Below are 21,929 nucleotides of genomic sequence, written 5' to 3'. Positions count from 1 at the left end.
AAAACACCCGCGCCGTGTTATGATTTTGAAACGTGCAGTGCTCATGTTTATTCAACGAAGTCAAACGGCACAAATAAATCAATGTATGGGAAACTGGTAATGTATATCGAAATATCGGAAATGTGTTTAAAAATCATATCACCGTTATTGAAAAAAATTATATCGCGATACATATTGATATTGAATTATTGTCCAGCCCTAATTCTAGGTTTAAGAAACTCCAACATATGTTTAAACAACATACGTTTTTTAGCTTATTTAACACAATATTTTGCTGTCTTAACAAAAAATATTTCTGGAAAGTGTTTCTCTTCATTCACTGTTCGCTGATTCTTGCTTTTGTCAGTAGAGAATAACAGCAATAATAGAGCAATAACACATCAGTCTCTTCCTGGTAAGTGCTGTAAGAGGGTGAAGTTTATGATCAAGTGGGTGTGTTGAAACAAGTCAAAGAACAACATCAGGATTTCTTCAGGGTAAATTTAAGAAACCTTGAATTGAAGCTTTCTCAAGTATAATGCTAGAACACCATGAATCAAAACAGACCAATGAAAACACATAGACCTCCAAACCCTTACATGTGTTTTATTTGTTGCTCTTTATTTGTCACACACATTTTCTCCAGTGTCTGTCATAATCAAATCTGTGTCAGAGTAATTTCTTCACATGCTGAAGATCATAAAGACTTCAAGTCAAGTCAAGTCAAGTTGAGCTTTATTGTCATTCTGCTGCATGTGGGGACATACAGTGGAACGAAATGTCGTGCCTCACAGGACCACGGTGTTACATAAATACAGGCATACAACAATGAAGTAAAACAGTAAAAACCTATACAGTAAAGCAGTAAAAACCTATACACAACTAACCTACTGACTGATTTTGATTATAAATATACTATATATATATATATAAATGTTTACCTATACATAAGTTAAAAAAATGCAGACTATACGGATGCTTCACATAAACACTGTACCTATACACAGCTAACCTACTGACAGATTTTGACTATGAATATACTATATATAAATGTTTACCTATGCATAAATATTTAAAAAAAATAAATAAATAAAAATAAAAAATACAGACTATACGGATGCTTCACATAATACTGTACATGTGCAAAGAGAAACATCGTAAGTCAAGCAGCTGGCTGGGGAACAGTGCAGATGATTTGTAGTGCATGAGCATGTAAACACACCTATTACGGAGTCTTTTGTGGAATTATGAACACAAAGCAGTGTGTGTGAAAAGTGTCTAGTGCGCATAGAGGAGAGTGTGTTTCTACAGGTGGTTTGTGCAGGCCCTGTAGCACACTTCGAATTGTTTCAGACAGTTTTTTGTGATGTGGTAAGGTTGGTGAGATGGTCCATGTTTCAGGAGGTAGGGGGTTGTGTGGGGTTTCAGAGGAGGGCGGGGTGATTTTAGTTCAGTTTAGTTATTTTATAGAATCTCACCTTTTTTCCTGATAAATAAACTGTCTCACCCGTATAAGGACAATATCTGCTGCTTCAATGGCTACATCTGTACCCGTTCCTATGGCAATGCCCAGATCAGCATGGGCAAGAGCGGGTGAATCATTGACTCCATCGCCCACCATTGCAACTTTCAGACCTCGTTCCTGCAATTCCTGGACTTTTGCCACTTTATGGGAGGGCAAGACTTCCGCAAACACTTTTCTTATGCCCACCTGTATAACAAAACCGTGTACAAATGCACAAATGCAAACTGGCTGTCAGAACTGGATGGCTTTTCCAACTTTTTGGTTAAATGTTGCAGGAAAAAAAGAGCTGTTGTCAGTGTAGCGATTTGTGAAGCATGGTTTAGATAATAGATTAAACCAAGTAGATTTTTATTGGTCAACACAGCAAATTAGCGTGACCAACTTTTGTAAAATCTCCCTAGGAAAATCGTTTGCCTTCATGTGAAATTCCTGAAATATTGAAATAACAGGATTTCGTCTTTGCCAAACAACAGTAAATGTACGGTAAAATTTTGCATGCAAAAAATGATTCACTGCTCACTTTTAAATTAAGCAGCTTTCTGTTGGTCAGTGTGATGAATTTACAGGACCAAATTGAACATGAGTGAAATATGTTTTGGGAACTTTTTCACCTTCGTATGAAACTTCTCAATGCACAGATTCATACTACAATGACTGGATTTCGCCCATGAACAAAACCTTTAATGACTGCACCTTTATTAACATATTTTGATATTTACATTATTTTGAGTTGTTATATAATACGATTTTATATGGTACTAGGCAAAATGCAAATGTGCATGTGCTGTATGTACATGCACCTCAGGGTGTGAACAGCTAGAGCCGACTCTTCCTTCACTGTGTCTGCCACAGCTAACATAGCACACAGCACACCTGAGAAACAGAGACAGAAAGACAGAACTGGTAGGATAAATGTGAGCTTTTGAAATAAAAAGCTTGACATAATTAATAGTCTGACAAATAATAACAAAACTAAAATATGACATTATACTAACATTATATCGTATGTGGACTTCAGGTGAAAAAAGTATGATACTACCCTTTAAAAAAATTTGGATACAATAGCAAGTTCTTTTGATATTTAAAAAAAAAAAAACTTTTTATTTGCCTTTTAAACAAAACATAACGTACCGTCGATGGCCACAAGTATGGCCGTCTGTCCTTTAGTCTCATGGCTGCTCATGGCATCATCCACATCAGCTGTGACCTCCAAACCATTCCTCATCATCCACTGTCTGTTCCCAATCAAAACAGAGTATGAAGGGCTCTCTGGAAAAACACATATACATAAATCTTGTATCTCTGTCTTCATACATATAGGCCCGGTTTCACAGACAGGGCTTAGAATAAGCCAGGATTAGGCCATTAGGACCATTTAAGTCGTTTTTATGAATGTACTTGACTGAACAAACATTACTGGTGTGCATCTTGAGATAAAACAAAGGCACTGATATATTTTAAGATCAGTCAGTGAAACAGCTCAGACTTACATTTTAGTCTAGGATTAGGCTTAAGCCTTGTCTGTGAAACCGGGGGTAAGAATTTAATTAATTCAAGGAAATGTGAGCCATAATAACTTGGAAATAAATAAGAAAAGGGGACATATCATGGAAAACACCCATTTCCTTACTCTTTTGAAAAGAATTGGTACATAGACCTTCTCTAACATTCACAACATAAAGCTTTTATGCTTTAAAACTACATAAGCTACGGCTAAATGATTAATATTACATTACCAGTCAAATGTTTTGAATAATTACGATTTTTTTTAAATGTTTGAAAAAAGACTTGTATGATTACCAAAGCTGCATTTAAAAAAATACAGTTTAAACTGTAATATTTTAAAATATTATTAGAATTGTTTTCTATTTTAATATATTTTAAATTTAATTTATTCCTGTGATGGCAAAGCTGAATTTTCAGCAGTGTCACCAGTCACACATGATCCTTCAGAGATTATTCTGATATGCTAATCTGGCATAATTATTAATGACGGTTATTATCAATGGTGAAAACCGTTTTTGCTGCTTAATATGTTTGTGCAATGTTTCTTAAGCACCTAATCAGCATATTAAAATGATTTATGTAGGATCGTGTAACGCTGAAAACTGGAATAATAGCTACTGAAAATTAATCTTTGCAATCACAGGAATACATTACAATTTATCCTCTTAAGACCCTGCGGCCTCATATGAGGACATTATATTTTTGATACATTGTATATAATGAGAAAACCTGTTTATGGCCATTTTACACACATTTTGCAGTAAGAAAAATTGTATATTGAATCATTCTGTTATAACATAGTTGAGAATCATCTTTATACAAAGTTTGATAAAAAAAAATCTTGAAAACTAAAAATGTATTGGTGATTTAAAAAATCAATTGTTTTTGCCTATGAAATTGAGTCCAGATGTCCTCTACCGAGGACATAGCATAACTTATGAATGAAATATCTTTTTTTAATATATATATCTTTTTTACTATTTTATTTTTAATGCTCTAAACAATGTAAAGACATGGAAAAAACTAACTTTTTCCTAAAACTTTTTTCTCGGGTCTTAAGAGGTTAAAATATATTAAAATAGAAATCAGTTCTCGTAAACTGTAATAATATTTAACAATATTACTGTTTTTACTGTATTTTTCATAAAATAAATACAGTCTTGGTAGTGTACAAAGCACTATTAAATTATTGAATTATACATTTAATATAAAATAAAACTATATGTGGAAAAAAAATAAAATGTTTCAAAAGATTAGAAAAGGCCCTTTTAAAGGAAAAAAGCTCTAATAATGCACAGAGTGATACACAAAACTCACGCTAGGAGGCGACAAAAACATTTACCTTACCTGACCCTGAACGTGTGTCTGTGTCTGCCAACAAGCTGCTCTCATCTGTGGTGGCTCCTTGGAGGGTGACAAGAAGTGGTGTTTGCTTTGCTGCGGATGTGTTTGTTTCTTGTGTCTTTGGGCTGTTCTGCAGCAGATCCTCAATGTTGGAGACTTTACAGCTGATTCCACAGCCAGGAACAGCCTGGAAGTCATGGCAGTAGCCCAGAGTTTCTGTTCCCAACTCCTACAGAAAGACAGATTTAGAAGCAGACAGACCCATTTAGAAACCTCCTAAGAGCAGTTGTATTTATTTAAACAGATGCTTTAATCAGAATTGGACTGGAAACAGGCTTTCCTGAATTTCATAAAGTTTTGTATGCATGGCACATAATGCCCAAAGGCTGCATCATATGAAACTGTACTGAAGTTTCAAAGTTTGTTGTGTCTGCTGGTTTTTCCAAACCTCTTTGCAATGCTTGGCCACAGCCATGCCCAACGGGTGTTCACTGCTGGCCTCAGCGGTGCCCACCACAGCCAGAACCTTCCGAAGAGGAAGCCTTGCTCGGTCCCACAGGACCAGTACTCTGGTCACCTGCGGCACACCATTAGTGATGGTGCCCGTCTTATCAAACATAACAGCCCCAACCTGCAGGAACAGCAGGGAAGAGAGTCAAATTACAACAGACTATCCAGTAAATCCTGAAAGAATCTGAAAATTTTTGTCCGAGCTATATTCATAACAGCATCCTATCACTCTGTATATGAATACAGATACATTGGACGTAAAATAGAATATAGAATTTTGTAAGATAATAGATATATATTAATTATTAAAAACTATATTATAAATATTATATGTATTTTTGATACTATGCTTGATTTTTATACACCAGGGTTATTCGTTTGTTAACTAAAACTAAAACTGAACCTAAAATTAAAACCACAAAAAAAACTTGTCATTACTTAAAATAAAATAAACGTTAACTGAAATAAAATATGATGTAAAATAACTAAAACAAATAAATGAAAATTAATAAAAGATATATGAAACTAATAAAAATGTCAAAAACATGCAACATAATTACTAAAACTTTAACTAAAATTAAAATGAAAACAGAAAATATAAAAACTGATTCAAAATATTAATAAAACTAATAAAAAAATGTATCTCAATGATGCTAACACTGAACACTACCATTTAAAATTTTGTGGTCATGTAGGATTTTTAATGGTAATGTTTATGAAAAATAAAAATGAGTAAATAAAGTTTTTGAAAGAAGAAAATAAGTTGTCTCTTATGCTCACCAATGCTGCGTTTATATGACCAAAACAATAAAAAATAGTAATATGTGAAATATGACATTGAAATAACTCTTTTCTATTTTCATATATTTTAAAATATAATTTATTTCTGTGATGGCAAAGCTGAATTTTCAACAGCCATTTCTCTAGCCTTCAATGTCACATGATCCTTCAGAAATCATTTTAATATGCTGATGTGAAAGAAAAAAAGCTACTTAATTCTTTATGGAATCCATGATACAATGAATCCATGATTTTTTGATGAATAGAAGGTTCGAAAGCACTTTATTTGTTAATTTAGCTAGTTAGTTAGTTAGTTAGTAACAATGTAACAATGTTTACTACGATCACTTTAATGCATACCTGTTGAATACAAGTATCAATTTCTTAAAACAAAAACCTTACTGGCCCCAAACTTTTGAACAGTAGTATTTATACAGTAGATACATTGTACATAAATATCCAGCAACATTTCTACAGATCCCACTACAGCTGGGATGTCAGCCTAATAAATACAGACTCAAAAGAAGGACATATGGTTGAGCATTGCCTTGTGGGCCATCTCCAGAGGTTCTCCTCCCTTTATGAGAATGCCATTCTGAGCGCCCACCCCTGTGCCCACCATAACAGCAGTGGGGGTCGCCAGACCCAGAGAGCAGGGGCATGCGATGGACAGAACTGTGATGGAGGCCTGGAACGCAAAGCGAACGATCACCTCTGTTCGGGGGATGTTTTGGTTGTAACCCTGTGAAGATCATACTTATTTTAAAGACGTTTCCTGTTTTTTTACACAGATCTGTCTGTAATAAAGGTTGCATTTTCACATAGTTCATGAATTATTGTAACTCACAGGGAAATACTTTGCCACAACTTCAAAGTCCAGAAAGCCAATGATAAGCCATGCAACCACTGTCAGCACGGAGATCACCACTATAAACGGAACGAAATAGCCACTCAGTTTGTCAGCTAACTGCTGAATCGGTGCCTGCAAAGAGAAGAGGACAGTTACATCCCAATTCTAACACTGCATAATAATAGCTTTTAATCAAAAAGTAGAGGAGAAACATGAATATGTACTGCCAAATTTAACATGTGACTGGATGTTATTAATTACATGTTTTATTCACTTCTGTTCCCACAAAGTTCTGAAACAAATAATTATACAAAAGCCTTTTATTTATCTCTCTCTCTTTTATACTATCTCTCAAAAGCCTTCTTAGATGAATTATGAATAAATATTTTAATAGATTATCAACTGTAGTAAAAATTAAACTGAAAAGTAAAAGTAAATGTGAAAGTAAACTTGCTTTTGTATGCATGTGCATGTATATTAAAAAGAAAATTGCTGAGAAAATGAGAGTTCAAATAGCTGACAGAAACAGCACAATAATCCTCAAGTAATCCACATGACTCCATTAATTAATGTTTATGTTAATGTTTTAAATAATGTTTGTATGGACTGTATTGTTTAAAGTTAAAATGTCTTGATGATGGATTTATTTATTACAAACTGAAGCTTTTCCGCTTCATAAAATGGATGGGTGGATTACTTGTGGTTTATGATGTTTCTATCAGCTGTTTGGCCTCTCATTCTGACGGCACCCATTCACTGCAGAGGATCCACTGGCAAACAAGTGATGTAATGCAAAATTTCTCCAAATCTGTTCCGAAAAATAAACAAACTCACCTATATCTTGGATGTTTCATAAATGTTCATTTTTCTAAGTAAACTGTTTCTTTAAGGGTGTTCACACTTAGGTTCACTCTTTGCAAAACACTAAAAGTTACAATACAAATATTTATCTACTAAATTCATCACTAAATTCAGATTTGTAAATTCATCTACAAATCTTTGTCCACAGTAAAGTAGAGATGCTCTTCAATCTAAAACACTCAACTATATACTTCTTTAATTAAATCTCAACCTTTGATATGATAAGAAGCCCTTTTTTAATGTTACATTCGATTTCATTGTTAGCTTTCAATCAACTCATGAACCCCCTGCAGTTCCCTCATAACCCCTGGTCTAAAAGGTATGTTTGTGCATATGTGTGTGTGTGTGTGTGTGTTTTATGTTTGTGCTCATGAGTTACCTTTGATGTCTGGGCCTCTTCCACTAGTTTGACTATCTGGCTGAGCGTGGTCTCTGCCCCTACATGTGTGGCTTCCACTAGCAGAGCTCCATGAGCGTTAATAGAGCCTGCAATCACACAACTGCCTGGTTTCTTAATGACCGGCATTGGCTCCCCTGGAATGACAAATAGACTTTCAGTTAGGACTTCAGATTCGTATCCATCAGGCAGCTTTGGACCTTTGGGCCAATATAATGCCAGTGTAACTAATGAACATGATAGATCACTAGGAAAAAGCAGAACAAGCTAAAGAGGAGGTGAAGCCAGAAACCAAAAATCATACTTTGAAATGAAGTAGACACGACAACACTCACTCTAAATGAAAAATTTACTTTTCAACAAAGATGATTTGTGATTAATGATTAATTTGTACTCCTTTCCTATCCCAGCTTAATATATACACTTTGCCTTGAAATGAAAACCAACATGACGTTTTGCAGCTTCCACTTTTCAAAGTAAATCACTGGGAAAACCCAAAGTATGTACTATGACACTGTTTACAAATGTAGACAGATTTAACGTCCTAAACCACACAAACCCCCGCTGACTGAGTCAAAGTCTTACCAGTGATAAGGGACTCATCTGCCATAGACGTGCCTTCAATGACCTTGCCGTCAACAGGGAACTTTCCCCCTGGTGCCACCTTTACCACATCACCTCTCTGCACCAGCTCCACAGAAACCTGCTCTTCTCTGACACATGACAGCAAACTGACAGTTAAGTCTTATAAGCCTTGAGCAACACAGCACACACATCAATCAACACCATTCAGAATTCTGAGGTTCTACTAGATCTAATGAAATTCATTTATGCCAAGGGCGCTCAATCCTGCTCCTTTGAGAGCCAAACTCTATTGCAGAGGTCAACAACTGAAGTGCCATCCATTCGTACTGATAGCTGTTCAATTGAACCACTATCTTACTCACACTCACAGCAGTGCTGTTGCACTAATGCAGTTTATTCTATATTTTTGTTGCTCTTTGCGCTCTTAACAATTATTTGTACATGAGGAAGTAAATTTAATAAATATATATTCTATTATATTGCATATACTGAAGTCAGTTTTATCTGTGGATGTTTTAATTGATTATCATTAAATTAATCTAAAGTGACAGTAAAGAACATTGGTAATAATTAATTAAAATTAAAGTTTCTTAAGCACAAAATCAGCATATTAGTCTGAGTTATTGAAATTGGTTATAATATTACTGTTTTCACTGTATTTCTATCAGATAAATGCAGCCTTGGCAAAAATATTAAAACTTCTTTACTTTGTGTAAAAATAGTGTAAATAATCACTTTTGCTTGTATTCATTTCATTTATGAATAAATGTAAATGTTTATTTTATAAATAAAATATATTTTGAATCTCTTTTAAAATGCAATACTTAAATCTTGTTTTGATAATAATTAAAAATGCTGTAAGGGATTTTTTTTTTTTTGGGGGAATATTGCACATACAATGTACAATGTCCCTAATACCTGGCAGATGCCATTGAAATAAGTGTCCTGGGAAATCATAGCTGTCTCTGTGACAGCCCTCTGTAAACAGAAAAGAAGGAGAAGCAGTGCTTATTTTTGTCAGAAATTCTCTCTGCCTGTCAATCATTTTGTGCGTTCGGGTTTGCTGGCATGTCCTTGGAGGATGTGGTTTTGGAGAGAGAAACTTATCACACGAGTTAAGGTGTTCCTTTCGATAAGACTACATTTGATACATATAAATAAGAAGGCTGATATCAAGATATCATAAAATTAAAAAAATGGAACGTGTTAAAAAGCATCGAATTATTAGTTCACTAATGAGCTTATTGAGCACCCCTGAAAAATGGCTAGTTTCTAACTAAAAGCTCATATAATGACTTCTGTCTAGGGTGAAGTGAACCTGATGATGGTGTTGTCTCTGCCCAGGGTCACTATAGTGGCATCTGTGGCCTGAAGTGACATCAGTTTAGCCAGAGCCTCAGATGTTTTACTCTGCAAGGACAAAATAAAAGCAAAAAAATCATGTTTTTCTCATCCAGGCAAGACTTATGCTCAAATGGCAAGCCCACAGACACAGTCCTGGCTCATGAGCACCTGTTTTTTGTTGCATTCTGCATCCTTATTTGAATTCATTGTTTGTTGCCGGTTTGATGTACAGGTTATAATCTACTGTATTTTCAGATAAACACCCACCTTAATGGCATACATAATATACTTTATATACTTTAGCTACTAATATGTACCTTATTCTAACTTTTTCTTACTACAAAGATGTTATACATACTGAAACTATAAAAAACTTGTGTATTATCAAAACACAAGTTGCTGGATATTTTGTGGCTGTTCTTGTTACAGTTCAGAGCAGCTTGAGGAAGCTCCTCAGACCTGCAAAGAGCAATTAATTATTTCAGCATTTTAATAACATAATGATAGCTCTGTCACATGAAGCATGTCAGTGAATGCATGACAGAGAGATCACAGCACCAGACATACAGTAGTAAACACATGGTCATAAACCACTGCTTCTGCTGTATTAAATAAGCATTTTCCGTTATAATGATGCACACTAGTGCTGTGATATATTGCTTTATCAGCTTGCTAATAAATTAGACTGTATGGGAAATATCAAGATAAGTGGATATTAAAATATGTAAATGTTTCATTCTTATGGTAACATCTAAATTAACTGTCTTTTTTTCAAGTAAAAGCTGCACCTGTTAATAATATTTCAAAATGCACATTTACCGTACCATTAACATATTAGGCTGATACACCATGATGTTTCCTACTTTTATGTAAACTAATGTTTAAAAGTTCAACTTGATAACATGTTTCAAACATCAACCAAGATGTGCTTCCTCTCAGTTATTATAATGCATTAACTATAGTCAAAAACATAATTTTGTCACTGTCTTGATAAGCTATTAATAGAGACTGATCATTTACTGTATATTTGAGTGTTTTTTGATGTTCTTTTACCTTAGCAACATGCTCCAGCCAGCGTCCTAGAGCGATGAACACAAAAAGCATCGGAGGAGTGTCAAAAAATGTCAGAGGACTCTGTTTGGCTCCTTCAATCATGGCTACGATCAGCACTATGAATGAATACACGTATGCAATGGTGGTCGCCAAGACTATGAGCACATCCATGTTGGCTACACCATGTCTTAGCGAACGGTATGCTTGTATGTAGAAGTAACGTCCACCTAGAAACTGAATGAGAATAAAGGAGAACCAGATAAAGAGAGAAATACTATATTATCAGTTATTCGTTGGTTGTCATTCAAACTATTATGTATGACCTTAATGTGATAAGTATTACACAGTAAAACATTACTAATATAAAATAGCACCAGTAATGGACACTAAATCTAAATCACTAAATATCTAATCAATTGCAGATTCATTCTGGAATGAAACTAATGAGTCATTAAATCATTTACTCAACCAATTTGTTCCAAAGCTTTGTGTGGAATCATTTTCCCTGGCAAACTGCTGTATTAAAGCACATTTATAATTATAATTTAATCAATGCTATTCTTTTGAACTTTCTATTCATCAAAGATGCCTGAAAAAAAGTATCATGGTTTCCAAAAATATATGTTGCTTGAGCAGCAAATCAGCATATTAGAATGATTTCTGAAGGATCATGTGACACTGAAGACTGGAGTAATGATGCTGAAAATTCAGCTTTGCCATCAAAGGAATAAATAAGATATTAAATTCTTATATATTTATATTCTTCTTTTTTTAGAAATTACATAACTACTATGAGCGATACTACACTAAACCCTACTTCAGAGTAACAAAAACTACCTGTATAAAACACATGAAAAGACACATAATAATGCACACTGTAGTCTTGAAGAAATTCTGTTGAAATTTTGCACAAGAACCTTCTATGCCCACATAAATTAGGCAATTATTAATGAATGAGACTCAACGTTCTTCTATAACCTGCAGTGGAAATACCTGAACAGGTGTGCAAAGCAGGAAGAAGGCCAAGTTAATGATGGAGAGACCAGGTAGGATGTTCTGGTCCACAGGCATGGAACCACCATGTTCCTTGTGTTGACTGTCCATCACCATCATGTAAATCATCAGACCCATCACTGGGATCCCAAACACCAAACTGAACAGAAACGAATGCTTCCATCTGTAGGTATAGACCAGTTTACACTATAACTTATAGCAATAAAAAAACTTACTCACTCTCTGACACACACACACACACACACACACACACACACACACAGAAGTGCGCGAGGTTAATTTTGAAAAAGATACTTGCTGCCGAATTTCCTCTTGGTGGTCCAGTGTGTTGTTCAGTCCCTTATTTTTTATTAAAGACACACCAAAACCCAAACCCTAGAGAACAGAGAAAGAACAGATAAATTAATTGAACGAATAAGAAAACAACAATATTTAAAACCTAATTAAACCTCATCCTTCTTAAACATATAAATATCATTTTACCTCAATAATTCGGACGATATCTCTAGAGCCAATCAAATCCGGGTCAAACTTCACATGAGCTTTGTTTGTCGCCAAAGCAACAGAGGCTTCCAGTATTCCCTTTGTCCTCATAAGTTTGCTTTCGATGTTATGGACACAGGAAGCACATGTCATACCGGTGACCTGATGAAATATCTGTGTCAAGACTGAAATCCACAAGACTGAAACAAGCTCATCAAACCATTCTTTTGTTGAATTCTACATAAGACCTTCATAAGGATTTCTATTTCATCTCTCTTCCCACTGGGAAAGAGGGCAAAAAAAGAAGACAAAGTAATGTTTTTCTTTTTTTACTTGGGTTTTTCATTCCAATATATAAAAATGCATTGCCTTATGTAGAGATCATGTATCCTCTAAATACAGGCAGTTTTCAGTTCAAGCAGTGGATTTTTGTTTTTACTTAAAAATAGCAAATTGTTGAACACAGGTACTGGGGAAAGAGAATCAGTCATGCAATTTGGCAGATATAAATGGGAGAAAAAACCCATAGACTTCCACATACTTTAGGTTTAATTTTTGTATTATTGTTTAATTATATTAATTATATGTATAATGTTCTTCCCAGCCAATTTGCATTGTTGGGGAATGGCAAGCACCCCAGCATGCCAGCTGTGCCAGAAGAGGGGCACCTTGGAGCACATCCTGAGTGCCTGCCCAAAGGTGTTGGGGAAGGGAGATACCGCTGCGCCATGACCAAGTGTTAAGGTCTTTGGCAGATACTATCAGTACAGCAATTCAAGAAAGTAAGAATCAACATGCCCCCCGACAATACATCTCCTTCATCAGAGCTGGAGAGAAGTCGCATCAGAGGGTTTGCTCAGTGGGTGGGCTTCCCGAATTGAGGAAGCGTATGAATGCAAAAAGGCTAAATATGCAGACTTTGTCACAGAGTGCTGGAGCAATGGCTGGAAAGCACAGTGTGAACCAGTCGAAGTTGGGTGTCGGGGCTTCACCGGTAGATCAGTTCAGCGAACTCTTAACCTTCTTGGTATGAAAGGACTGCAGATCAAAAGGGCCATTAAAAACATCCTGGAGGCCGCTGAAAAGGCCTCGCGATGGCTGTGGATCCGGAGGGAGGATCCGTGGCTGAACGCGCCACTTGGACACAAGTCTGGGGCTGATCACCCCCGGCTGGGTCGCCCGGGCGAGGGTGTATGATGATTAAAGACCCGAAACACCCAGTGACCCCGGGTTCATCACTGAAGATGTGTCCAAGTAGCATCAGAAGATGTTTTCAAACTACTTATTATGAATATCATTAACATGTTATGATATTATTTATTGTCTAAATTTGTAGAATAATCGCAACTTCATTACTGACACAAAGTATCATTACGACAACAATGTAAAAAAAACCTTGTGTTTCAAACAACTAGTGTATAAAAAGATATTTTATGTGAAATCTCTTCTTTCAGGTAATAAAAAAATGTAATATTTAAAAATAAATACAATAATTATAATAAATTACTAACAATGTGGTGGTAAAGACATTTTTGAGAAAACCTTAAACAAAAAATGACCAATATCAGTCACAAATACCAAAAAAAGATAAGAACATATCACCTAATAAAATACCTAAAGACAAGAAGAACATATTATTTTTTTAGTTGTAGTTACAGAAACACCCACACATGCACCCAGACACTCACAGAAAGATTCAAGACACCGTCCTGGACTGTATTCTCTTCCATCACTGAGGCACCAAACCCTAAGCGAGAGATGAGCTGGACGATCTGTGCTGGGTCCAAAAGCCCTGGATCATACTTTACCTCTGCCTTACCAGCCATCAGAGCGACAAATACTGATTTAATACCTAGACATACATCAACATAAAAATCAAACCACTGCTCTGCTTACATATATGACATTTGATTAAAAATGCTTGATAGCTACTTTAAAAAGTACTTAATCCTGAATGCCATTTTACCTTTGTGTTTCAACAGATTTTTCTCAATGTTGGCCACACAGGATGCACAGGTCATCCCTGTCACATGAACGAAACATTTGCGTGTCTCTCTGTCCTCTGAGACACAGGGGTTGTCTCTGGTGATTTCGATTGGTGAAGATTTGGATGTGTGGCTTTGTTTCAGATCACTTGACATTTGACTGCTTGATGAAACATCATAAACTCCAGAATCTTTGAATGAGAGAAAAAATGTGAAGACATTAAGTGCCGAGCATAACTGATGAATGCACAGTTATATTTTCTTACAGCTATATTTTTACAGTATATGTATTTTTGGCTTCACGTTTAGTTAGAATCAGAGTTAAGAATTTATGAACATTTCGAAGAGAGAGAGAGCAGTCTGCCTAAAGCCTCTTTAATCCGATTAACTCTCCCACTTTCCCTTTTAAAGGTTGCCATGTCTGGGTTTTGAGTCATTCAAGAACACTTCATGTTATTCTAGAATGGCAACCTGTGTGGTAACCGAGGAAACCATTGTTCTGGATAGATTTTGCTGGCAGAGGAGAAGCCACTGTCTAGACAAGATAAAGATTTTGCCAATTTTGTGATATCTACTTGGTTTTACAGTCAGAGAAAGATTAAAGCCCTAGTTTTAAAGTAGGACATCTCTACACATTACACATTTAGTCAAATAAAAATACATATTAGGCAATGTTTCAAAAAGTTTCAATATAGCTAGTTGCTATTTAGTAAACAGTAAGCTTTATGTGTTCACTTATCAGGTACATATAGAGTATCAGTTTCATGTGGTCTCTGCGAGAAAGATGATCTTCACTGTGTGGGGTATGTATTCTGATATGTTTTCACAACCTTGATCCAGCCACGCTTCAAATCCCATGTCCTCAATTGCCGCCCGCAGTTCTTCTGGACTAGTCAAGCTGGAGTCAAATGTTACAATTCCCTTCTTTTCCTGTAAGTTAACTTTTATGGCATGTACTCCGACTCTCTGGGACACCATTCCCTCTATGGCTTGAACACACGAGTTACATGTCATTCCTTCTATTCCGATAGTAACAGTCTGGGGTGGAATACTGGCAGAATTCAATCTAGAATTCCAACCAGGAATGGAAACCATAAAATTCCCTGGTGGAATCTCCTCTAAGAGCCCTTTAACTGTCTCCAGGGTAAGCAGCGATGGGTCGAATCTAAGGTCCACACTTCCTTTTTCCAGTGAAACAAATACAGAGTTGACACCTACCACTTCCGACAAGGTTTCTGTTATGTTCTTCACACATGACCCACAATGCATCCCTTCTACGCCTAACGTTACCTCAGAGCAGTCAGCCACCGAAGGATGCAGTTGACTCTGCAAGGCCAGAAGTGAAGCATCAAACCCCATATCCTCAATATGTTTTCTCAAAACGTCTGGTGTTATCATTACAGGGTTAAACTTCAAAGAGGCTTCTTTATCACTCAGAGACACTTGGACACCAACAACACCTTCAAGACTTCCAATCCGCTCTTCAATAGATCGGACACATGATTGACAGGTCATTCCCTGCACCCGGATCTTCACCTCGCTCTCCTTGACTGCTAATTGGTGGCCCAAATTGCGCTTAAGTCCACTGTGGTCAATTGGTTCATAGGCAAGATTATCAAAAGCATGTTTTTCAGGCGCCCAGTTTTCCGGTGGACTTCCATTTTCCTAAACAAATAGAAAAAAAATGAGCATAAACTGATGAGCATACCAGTTGTGAAATATAATGTAGCTAAACTTCGTATTATTAACATATGCTACTACCTTCAATGCATTTTAAACATTTATTGTTAGTGGTGTATTCGGTGACCATAAACTCGTTAGTCAGCCAGAAAAATAAACTGTAGAGAGGGGTATTTTGCTAAATATATGCAGCATATAACATATTCATTATAATTTTTACATTTACATTTAGTCATTTAGCAGACGCTTTTATCCAAAGCGACTTACAAATGAGGACAATGGAAGCAATCAAAATCAACAAAAGAGCAATGATATGCAAGTGCTATAACAAGTCTCAGTTAGCTTAACGCAGCACATGTACCAAGGGTTTTTTAAATAATATAATAAATAAAAAGAAAACAGATAGAATAGAAAAAGAATAGAGCAAGCTAGTGTTAGAGGTCTTTTTTGCTTTTGTTAATTGTATAATAAATGAAAAGAAAACCAATAGAATACAAAAAGATTAGAAAGCAAGTGTTAGTTTTTTTTTTAATGTTCTTATGTTTAATTTATGTTTAAATAAATCCATCCATTTTTTACGACAGCCACCATTTAAATAAAATTTGCCAAGTAGCCTACTGTACCCGATATATATCCAAATTAATCGATATTGAATCGAATCGGTAATCGAATCAATTCGAAAGTGTGTGAATGAGAATCGAATCGAATCGTGAAATTTGTGTCAAAACCCAGCCCTAGTGGAAACACATATATGCACTCAAGGGAACCCAATAAAATTGCTCTGAATCTGAGGGACTACAAAGCACTTGCTAATCACACACAGAGGTATTAGCACAACATTTTCCCATTACGCAGTGACAGCATCAAAGAGCAGATTAGTAAAGGTTGTCCCACTGAACAATCACAAGACTTGGAATTTACTCCTGCTATTTTAATACTAATGACTTTTGCACTATTAAGTGTTGATCACTATGGATCCAAAGAGGCATTTTTATTTGTACTTAACTTTATATTAGTGTTTAGACCACTTCCTATCTCATATACACCAGGCTTTTATCAAAAGAGCTAAAGTTTCACTGTGGCAAGAATATCACAAAGTTTTACAGCTATTTGGATTTATATCAATGTTATTGAATTTGACATTCAACCTTCTAAAAGATACAGATTTAAAAGTCAATAAGTTAATGCTCATTCAAATAGGTAGAGATGGATATATATATATATATATATATATATATATATATATATATAAAACCTAGATTATCCAAATGCTGGCAAGAACAGAAATGGCATATATTTATACACTGCTGTTCAAAAATTTGGGATCAGTAGGAATTTTAATGCTTATCAAGGCTGCATTTATTTGATCAAAAATACAGAAAAAAAAACGTAATATTGTGAAATATTATTAAAATTTTAAATAAAGGTTTTCTATTTTAATAATATAATTTATTCCTGTGATGCAAAGCCGAATTTTTATAAGACATTATTCCAGCCTTCAATGTCACATGATCCTTCAGAAATCATTCTAATATGCTGATTTATTAGCAATATTGGAAACAGTTGTGCTGCTTAATATTTTTGGAACATGTGATACTTTCTTCAGGATTCTTTGATTAACACAAAGAACAGCATTTATTCAAAACTGAAATATTTTCTAACAATATGAGTCTTTACCATCACTTTTTATGATTTTATCACATCGTCTGTGATTAAAAGTATTAATTTCTTCGGGGGAAAAAAAAGAAAGAAAGAAATGTACTGATGGCAAACTTTTTTTGTTTTTCTTTTAGTGTATGTGTTTATGTGTGTGTGTGTGTGTATATATATATATACATATAAAAATAAAACTTGCTACGTGTACTGCATTAGGCTAACTTAGACTTGTCATTTGCACTTACATATTGTTGCTCTTTTGTTAGTTTTGATTGCTTCTGTTGTCCTCATTTGTAAGTCGATTTGGATAAAAGCGTCTGCTGAATGACTAAATCTAAATGTATGTAATGTAAACTTTTGAACGGTAGTGGGTATTGTTACATAAGACTTCTTATGTCTTACATAAGAAATGCTGTTCTTTTTAACTTTTTGTTCATACAACCACTAAAACCACTATGAGATCAAAAGGCCCACCACTTCTGACATTTTTTATCTAATGAAATTCATGAAATATGTTGCTTAATTGTCCAACTTTCCTGGCAAATGTATGTATACAGTAGGCTATAATACATATTATTATTTGTAGAAAAGCAACACAAACTTGTTTAAAAAATGTTTAAACTTTTTTAAATATCTTGTTGTGAACACAATTTCTTTCTTAATGAAACTTGTCCTGTGTTATGTTTAAATTGTTGTGAATGAAACTAACCTTATATTCCTTGGATCCATCTTTACTATTCGGTGAGAAAGAACAAACGCACGGGTCCGGCCCGCAGCGGCACAGAGGTTTGCAGTCTTCCATGCAGAGCTGCTCCCTACTGACTGGCCCATTATCAGGCGACTTTGAGATAAACTTGGCAAGATTACTGAAAGGACCGAGTTTACTCATCGTACCGGTGTCCCACTAGTCCCAACACTGGAGTTTAGATTACTCTTTCTTGACCAACAATCGAAAACCAGAAATCTCTAGTTCGTGGCATATCGCTGGTGGTGAGTGAAAGGACTGTGCCGTGGCGTGACGGTCCGCGCACATTTAAATCTCCGCAGGTTTTGCGCTCCGCGTGTCTTCGCTCATCTGCCGCTGTGGGGTTTGCACTCGTCACCGCAGGGCAAAGTTTTTCGCGTCACATTATCTGTCAATGATTAAACTGAATGATGTTACCGAGTGCAAAACGTAAACAAATAAAGGTTATAAATCAGTTCCGAGCAAAGCACACGGCTATATGACTCTTCTCTGAGTTTCCAGTGTTAATTAATCTCAGTCAGGCTTCGAAAAAAAAACGACATGCACTGTAGGGACCTCCCAATGGGCCAAACGAGGACAACCACTTGAAACTAAATAGACCGATTAAAATCTATAGGGGTAGGATCAGATTTAGGCCTACCTTGTTTTAAAAAATAGCATGAAAAGTCTACTTTCTTTCTTTCCCAAAAAACCCCCCCTGAGGCATAACCCATATAGCATATAGATATTGTAGGTAAAGGGGTAGTGATGATAATCTGTATCAATATGAAAATAGGCTACTTTTGAAATATCATATAGGCTTCGAGTAACGTTTAAGTGATTACTAAATTAAATTAATTCATTTATTCAATTCATTTTGGATCTGCAAACAGTAGGCTACAGACATATTTCACAACAAATTAATCTGCATTGTGATTGGATCAGTTAGTGTGTTATAGAGCCTAGCCTACATGTTAGTATCATTCCCAACAAATCTATTCCCTACAAATTATAGGAATAAATTAGACGGACATGTATTTCGGAGGTTTTTCATTTGCCAACCTAACAGTGTTTTGGGCCTTAGTCTTGGCTTTTCTAACAACAAAAGGGGCTTTTTACCCCAAATAGCCTACTACCCATTCATTATAGTGAATTATAATTGTCAGTTATAACAGTTGATGGTAACGAAACTGAGAATCATAATCTTTGATTCAAAATCATGAATTATAATTGTCAGTTATAACAGTTGATGGTAACGAAACTGAGAATCATAATCTTTTTGAGTCAAAATCAATGTACTAGGCCTAATAGGCCTATCTGAGGGATTCTCATTTGTTACACAAATCTGCATACATCCTAAATTTGTTAAAGGTTAGATAAAATCACCTCAAAATTATCCTTTAGACATAATGCATTCTGTAGAGACAAACTGGTGTTTGGAAAGAGCTGTGGTAGGTTTTTGTTGCTATTTAGTGTTTTAAGAGAAAACAAAATCAAGCTGTAATGCTTTTGGCAGCGAATTTATAGCGATCAGTGCCACTGCAACACTGTACTATTGAGTAGAATATCAAAGTGCCAACCAGCAGCGAACAAGTCAAAAACTATTTAGACATGATGCAGGTGTAGTATTTGTGTTTTCCACTAAGCTTTAATCCCACCGAAGAGTTGGACATTATTATTTACAGCATTAATAAGGTAAATAAAAGTATGTATGTAATTCATCAAAGTTTTTTAGAGTACTATGTATATACCACATGGTAGGCTATATGAATATGGTAATCTACAGTGTTGTAGGCTATTAAGTACCATGGTATTATAATCTGATACCAGTGGTGATAAACATAACACCACTGTAAATTTTGTAAGTGTTCTCAGAGTGTCTGTTATGGTTAAACAAGAATTTAACAGTAACTCTGACACAAAGAAAAACATCTGTGAAACCTACAGTATTCAGTCTTAAGATAGAGGTTGTCTTTTTTAAATCTATAGAGATTCAGTATTTTGACTACTCTGCCAGATCTTACCTTACCCATACATAACACCAGGAGAATCTTCATATATTGCCTTCAGAGAAGCACGCGTTCATGATGTTGCTTTGTTTCAATAAACAGCAGATAGTCTGACCTCTCACATCACAGTCACATGACTGTCATGAACTTTCAATCGTCTTTAATTACCAATGACATCAGCATCCACAGAAAACACTTACAAAAATGCAACCTACAAATGTAGCTGGTGCACAAGCACTGGTTTTTACCTATTACCTAGGAATATAATTATGCAGTCATTTTAAAAAATTTGGCCAGATTTGTCAAATTATTTGGTGATATACTGAATTTAAGTGGCCAAGGTTAATGACACAAGTCACTCAACCCTAGAACCGCCTTGCTATGTCCTAGAAAATCTGCTGAGAACAAAATGTTTTGCATGTCTGGCAGGACTAAATGTCAAATAGTGTTTAGACACTTTAATTTAACACTCCTCAGTGTCCCAAGTTGGTCTGTTAATAGCCACCCATGTCTGCATTTGTTCTTCATTCAGATGGCATGTAATCAGTGGTGTAGTCTAGTTTTTTGTAGTGGGTATACTCTGATATTCCCTCCCAGCCTCATACTCACCGTCCCACAGCGACAACCCATAAGCACCACCACCACTCACTAATTCATACAATATGCATCTATGTAACTGAGAGCATTCTGAAAGACTGCTTATGTGATATCAACATGTCAATTTATTATAAGCAACAGAAGACTTACTAATGACATTTACAGCTGGGGAGACAGGGCTGATTTCTTGCTGTTTAGTGTTAATCATTTAACTCAGCCAGTTACATTTATCTTAAGAATATGGTCCCTGGAGAATAGGTTTTATCAGCTGGCAATTTTCAATGACTTTCAGTCCACAAGGTTGGTCAGGAGTTCTCATCTCTCTCATCATCTGAAACAAGGAGATATAAACATTGTATTCGGTTTAACTGCTGTAGACACACACATACACAGTATGTGTGTTATCTCTCCCCTTCTCTCGCATTCACTGATCCATAACAGTAACAGTATGTTGGCTTGAGAAAGCCAACATACTGTTAAACTATTTAAACTTATTATTATTCTACCCCTAATGCTACAGGCACCAAACTCGTCAGAGACATTGGACCTGATCTGTAGTTTGTTTCTATATCTTTTCTAACTGATGAGACTTAAAGTTTTCTATAAATAATTATCAAAAATCAAAGATTTCCCATAGACTTGCATTGACTGAGCAAAAATGCCCTCTCTAGAGGACAACTGCAGTCCACTAAAGGGAGCCACAGGATAAGAAATCTTTAAACTCCCCTCATTTACTTTCGTTTTCAGACAGTTAAATTTACAAATAATTGCATACTTTTCCTTCATGCCGCCAAGCAAAGCTAACATATTTGATCATGACCAGGTCAGGTAGTGACTATCTGATGTCCAGAGGCCAGTGTGAAAGACGTTCGGGACAGTTGACTGATCATGCACTGCTCCGATGGGGCCACTGGTGCGTCCTCATGAAACGTAATCATTTGCACATTTTTTAAGCCTTGCCAATGAAAACATTCAAGCAATTCGTGTCATCTGCTGCAGCCGAAGCAGCAGCAGCTTCAGGGACAGGCTTACGAAAACACCGAAAGA

At 35.7% G+C, this 21,929-nt stretch overlaps 1 protein-coding gene across 1 annotated transcript in view; it reads right to left on the bottom strand.

Annotated features, from left to right (window-relative positions):
• LOC107677539 (copper-transporting ATPase 2-like) overlaps positions 1–18,633 on the bottom strand; it is a 30,511-nt gene extending 11,878 nt beyond the window's left edge. The window contains exons 1-18 of the mRNA XM_016472466.1: positions 18,262–18,633; positions 15,047–15,881; positions 14,198–14,407; positions 13,920–14,083; positions 12,232–12,393; positions 12,047–12,123; positions 11,728–11,911; positions 10,735–10,968; positions 9,656–9,747; positions 8,338–8,465; positions 7,735–7,889; positions 6,492–6,626; positions 6,192–6,386; positions 4,803–4,985; positions 4,358–4,583; positions 2,636–2,773; positions 2,303–2,377; positions 1,487–1,728 (exon numbers count right to left, since the gene is read on the bottom strand). Coding sequence (XP_016327952.1) covers positions 1,487–1,728; positions 2,303–2,377; positions 2,636–2,773; positions 4,358–4,583; positions 4,803–4,985; positions 6,192–6,386; positions 6,492–6,626; positions 7,735–7,889; positions 8,338–8,465; positions 9,656–9,747; positions 10,735–10,968; positions 11,728–11,911; positions 12,047–12,123; positions 12,232–12,393; positions 13,920–14,083; positions 14,198–14,407; positions 15,047–15,881; positions 18,262–18,441 — 3,615 coding nt within the window. The 5' untranslated portion in view covers positions 18,442–18,633. The remainder of the gene's footprint in view (positions 1–1,486; positions 1,729–2,302; positions 2,378–2,635; positions 2,774–4,357; positions 4,584–4,802; positions 4,986–6,191; positions 6,387–6,491; positions 6,627–7,734; positions 7,890–8,337; positions 8,466–9,655; positions 9,748–10,734; positions 10,969–11,727; positions 11,912–12,046; positions 12,124–12,231; positions 12,394–13,919; positions 14,084–14,197; positions 14,408–15,046; positions 15,882–18,261) is intronic.
• Positions 18,634–21,929: the final 3,296 nt, after the last annotated feature.

This window comes from Sinocyclocheilus anshuiensis, unplaced genomic scaffold (genome assembly GCF_001515605.1).
Source record: "Sinocyclocheilus anshuiensis isolate Anshui unplaced genomic scaffold, SAMN03320099.WGS_v1.1 scaffold472, whole genome shotgun sequence".
NCBI classification, from domain to species: Eukaryota; Metazoa; Chordata; class Actinopteri; order Cypriniformes; family Cyprinidae; genus Sinocyclocheilus; species Sinocyclocheilus anshuiensis.
This window is presented reverse-complemented; position numbering and strand designations above follow the sequence as displayed.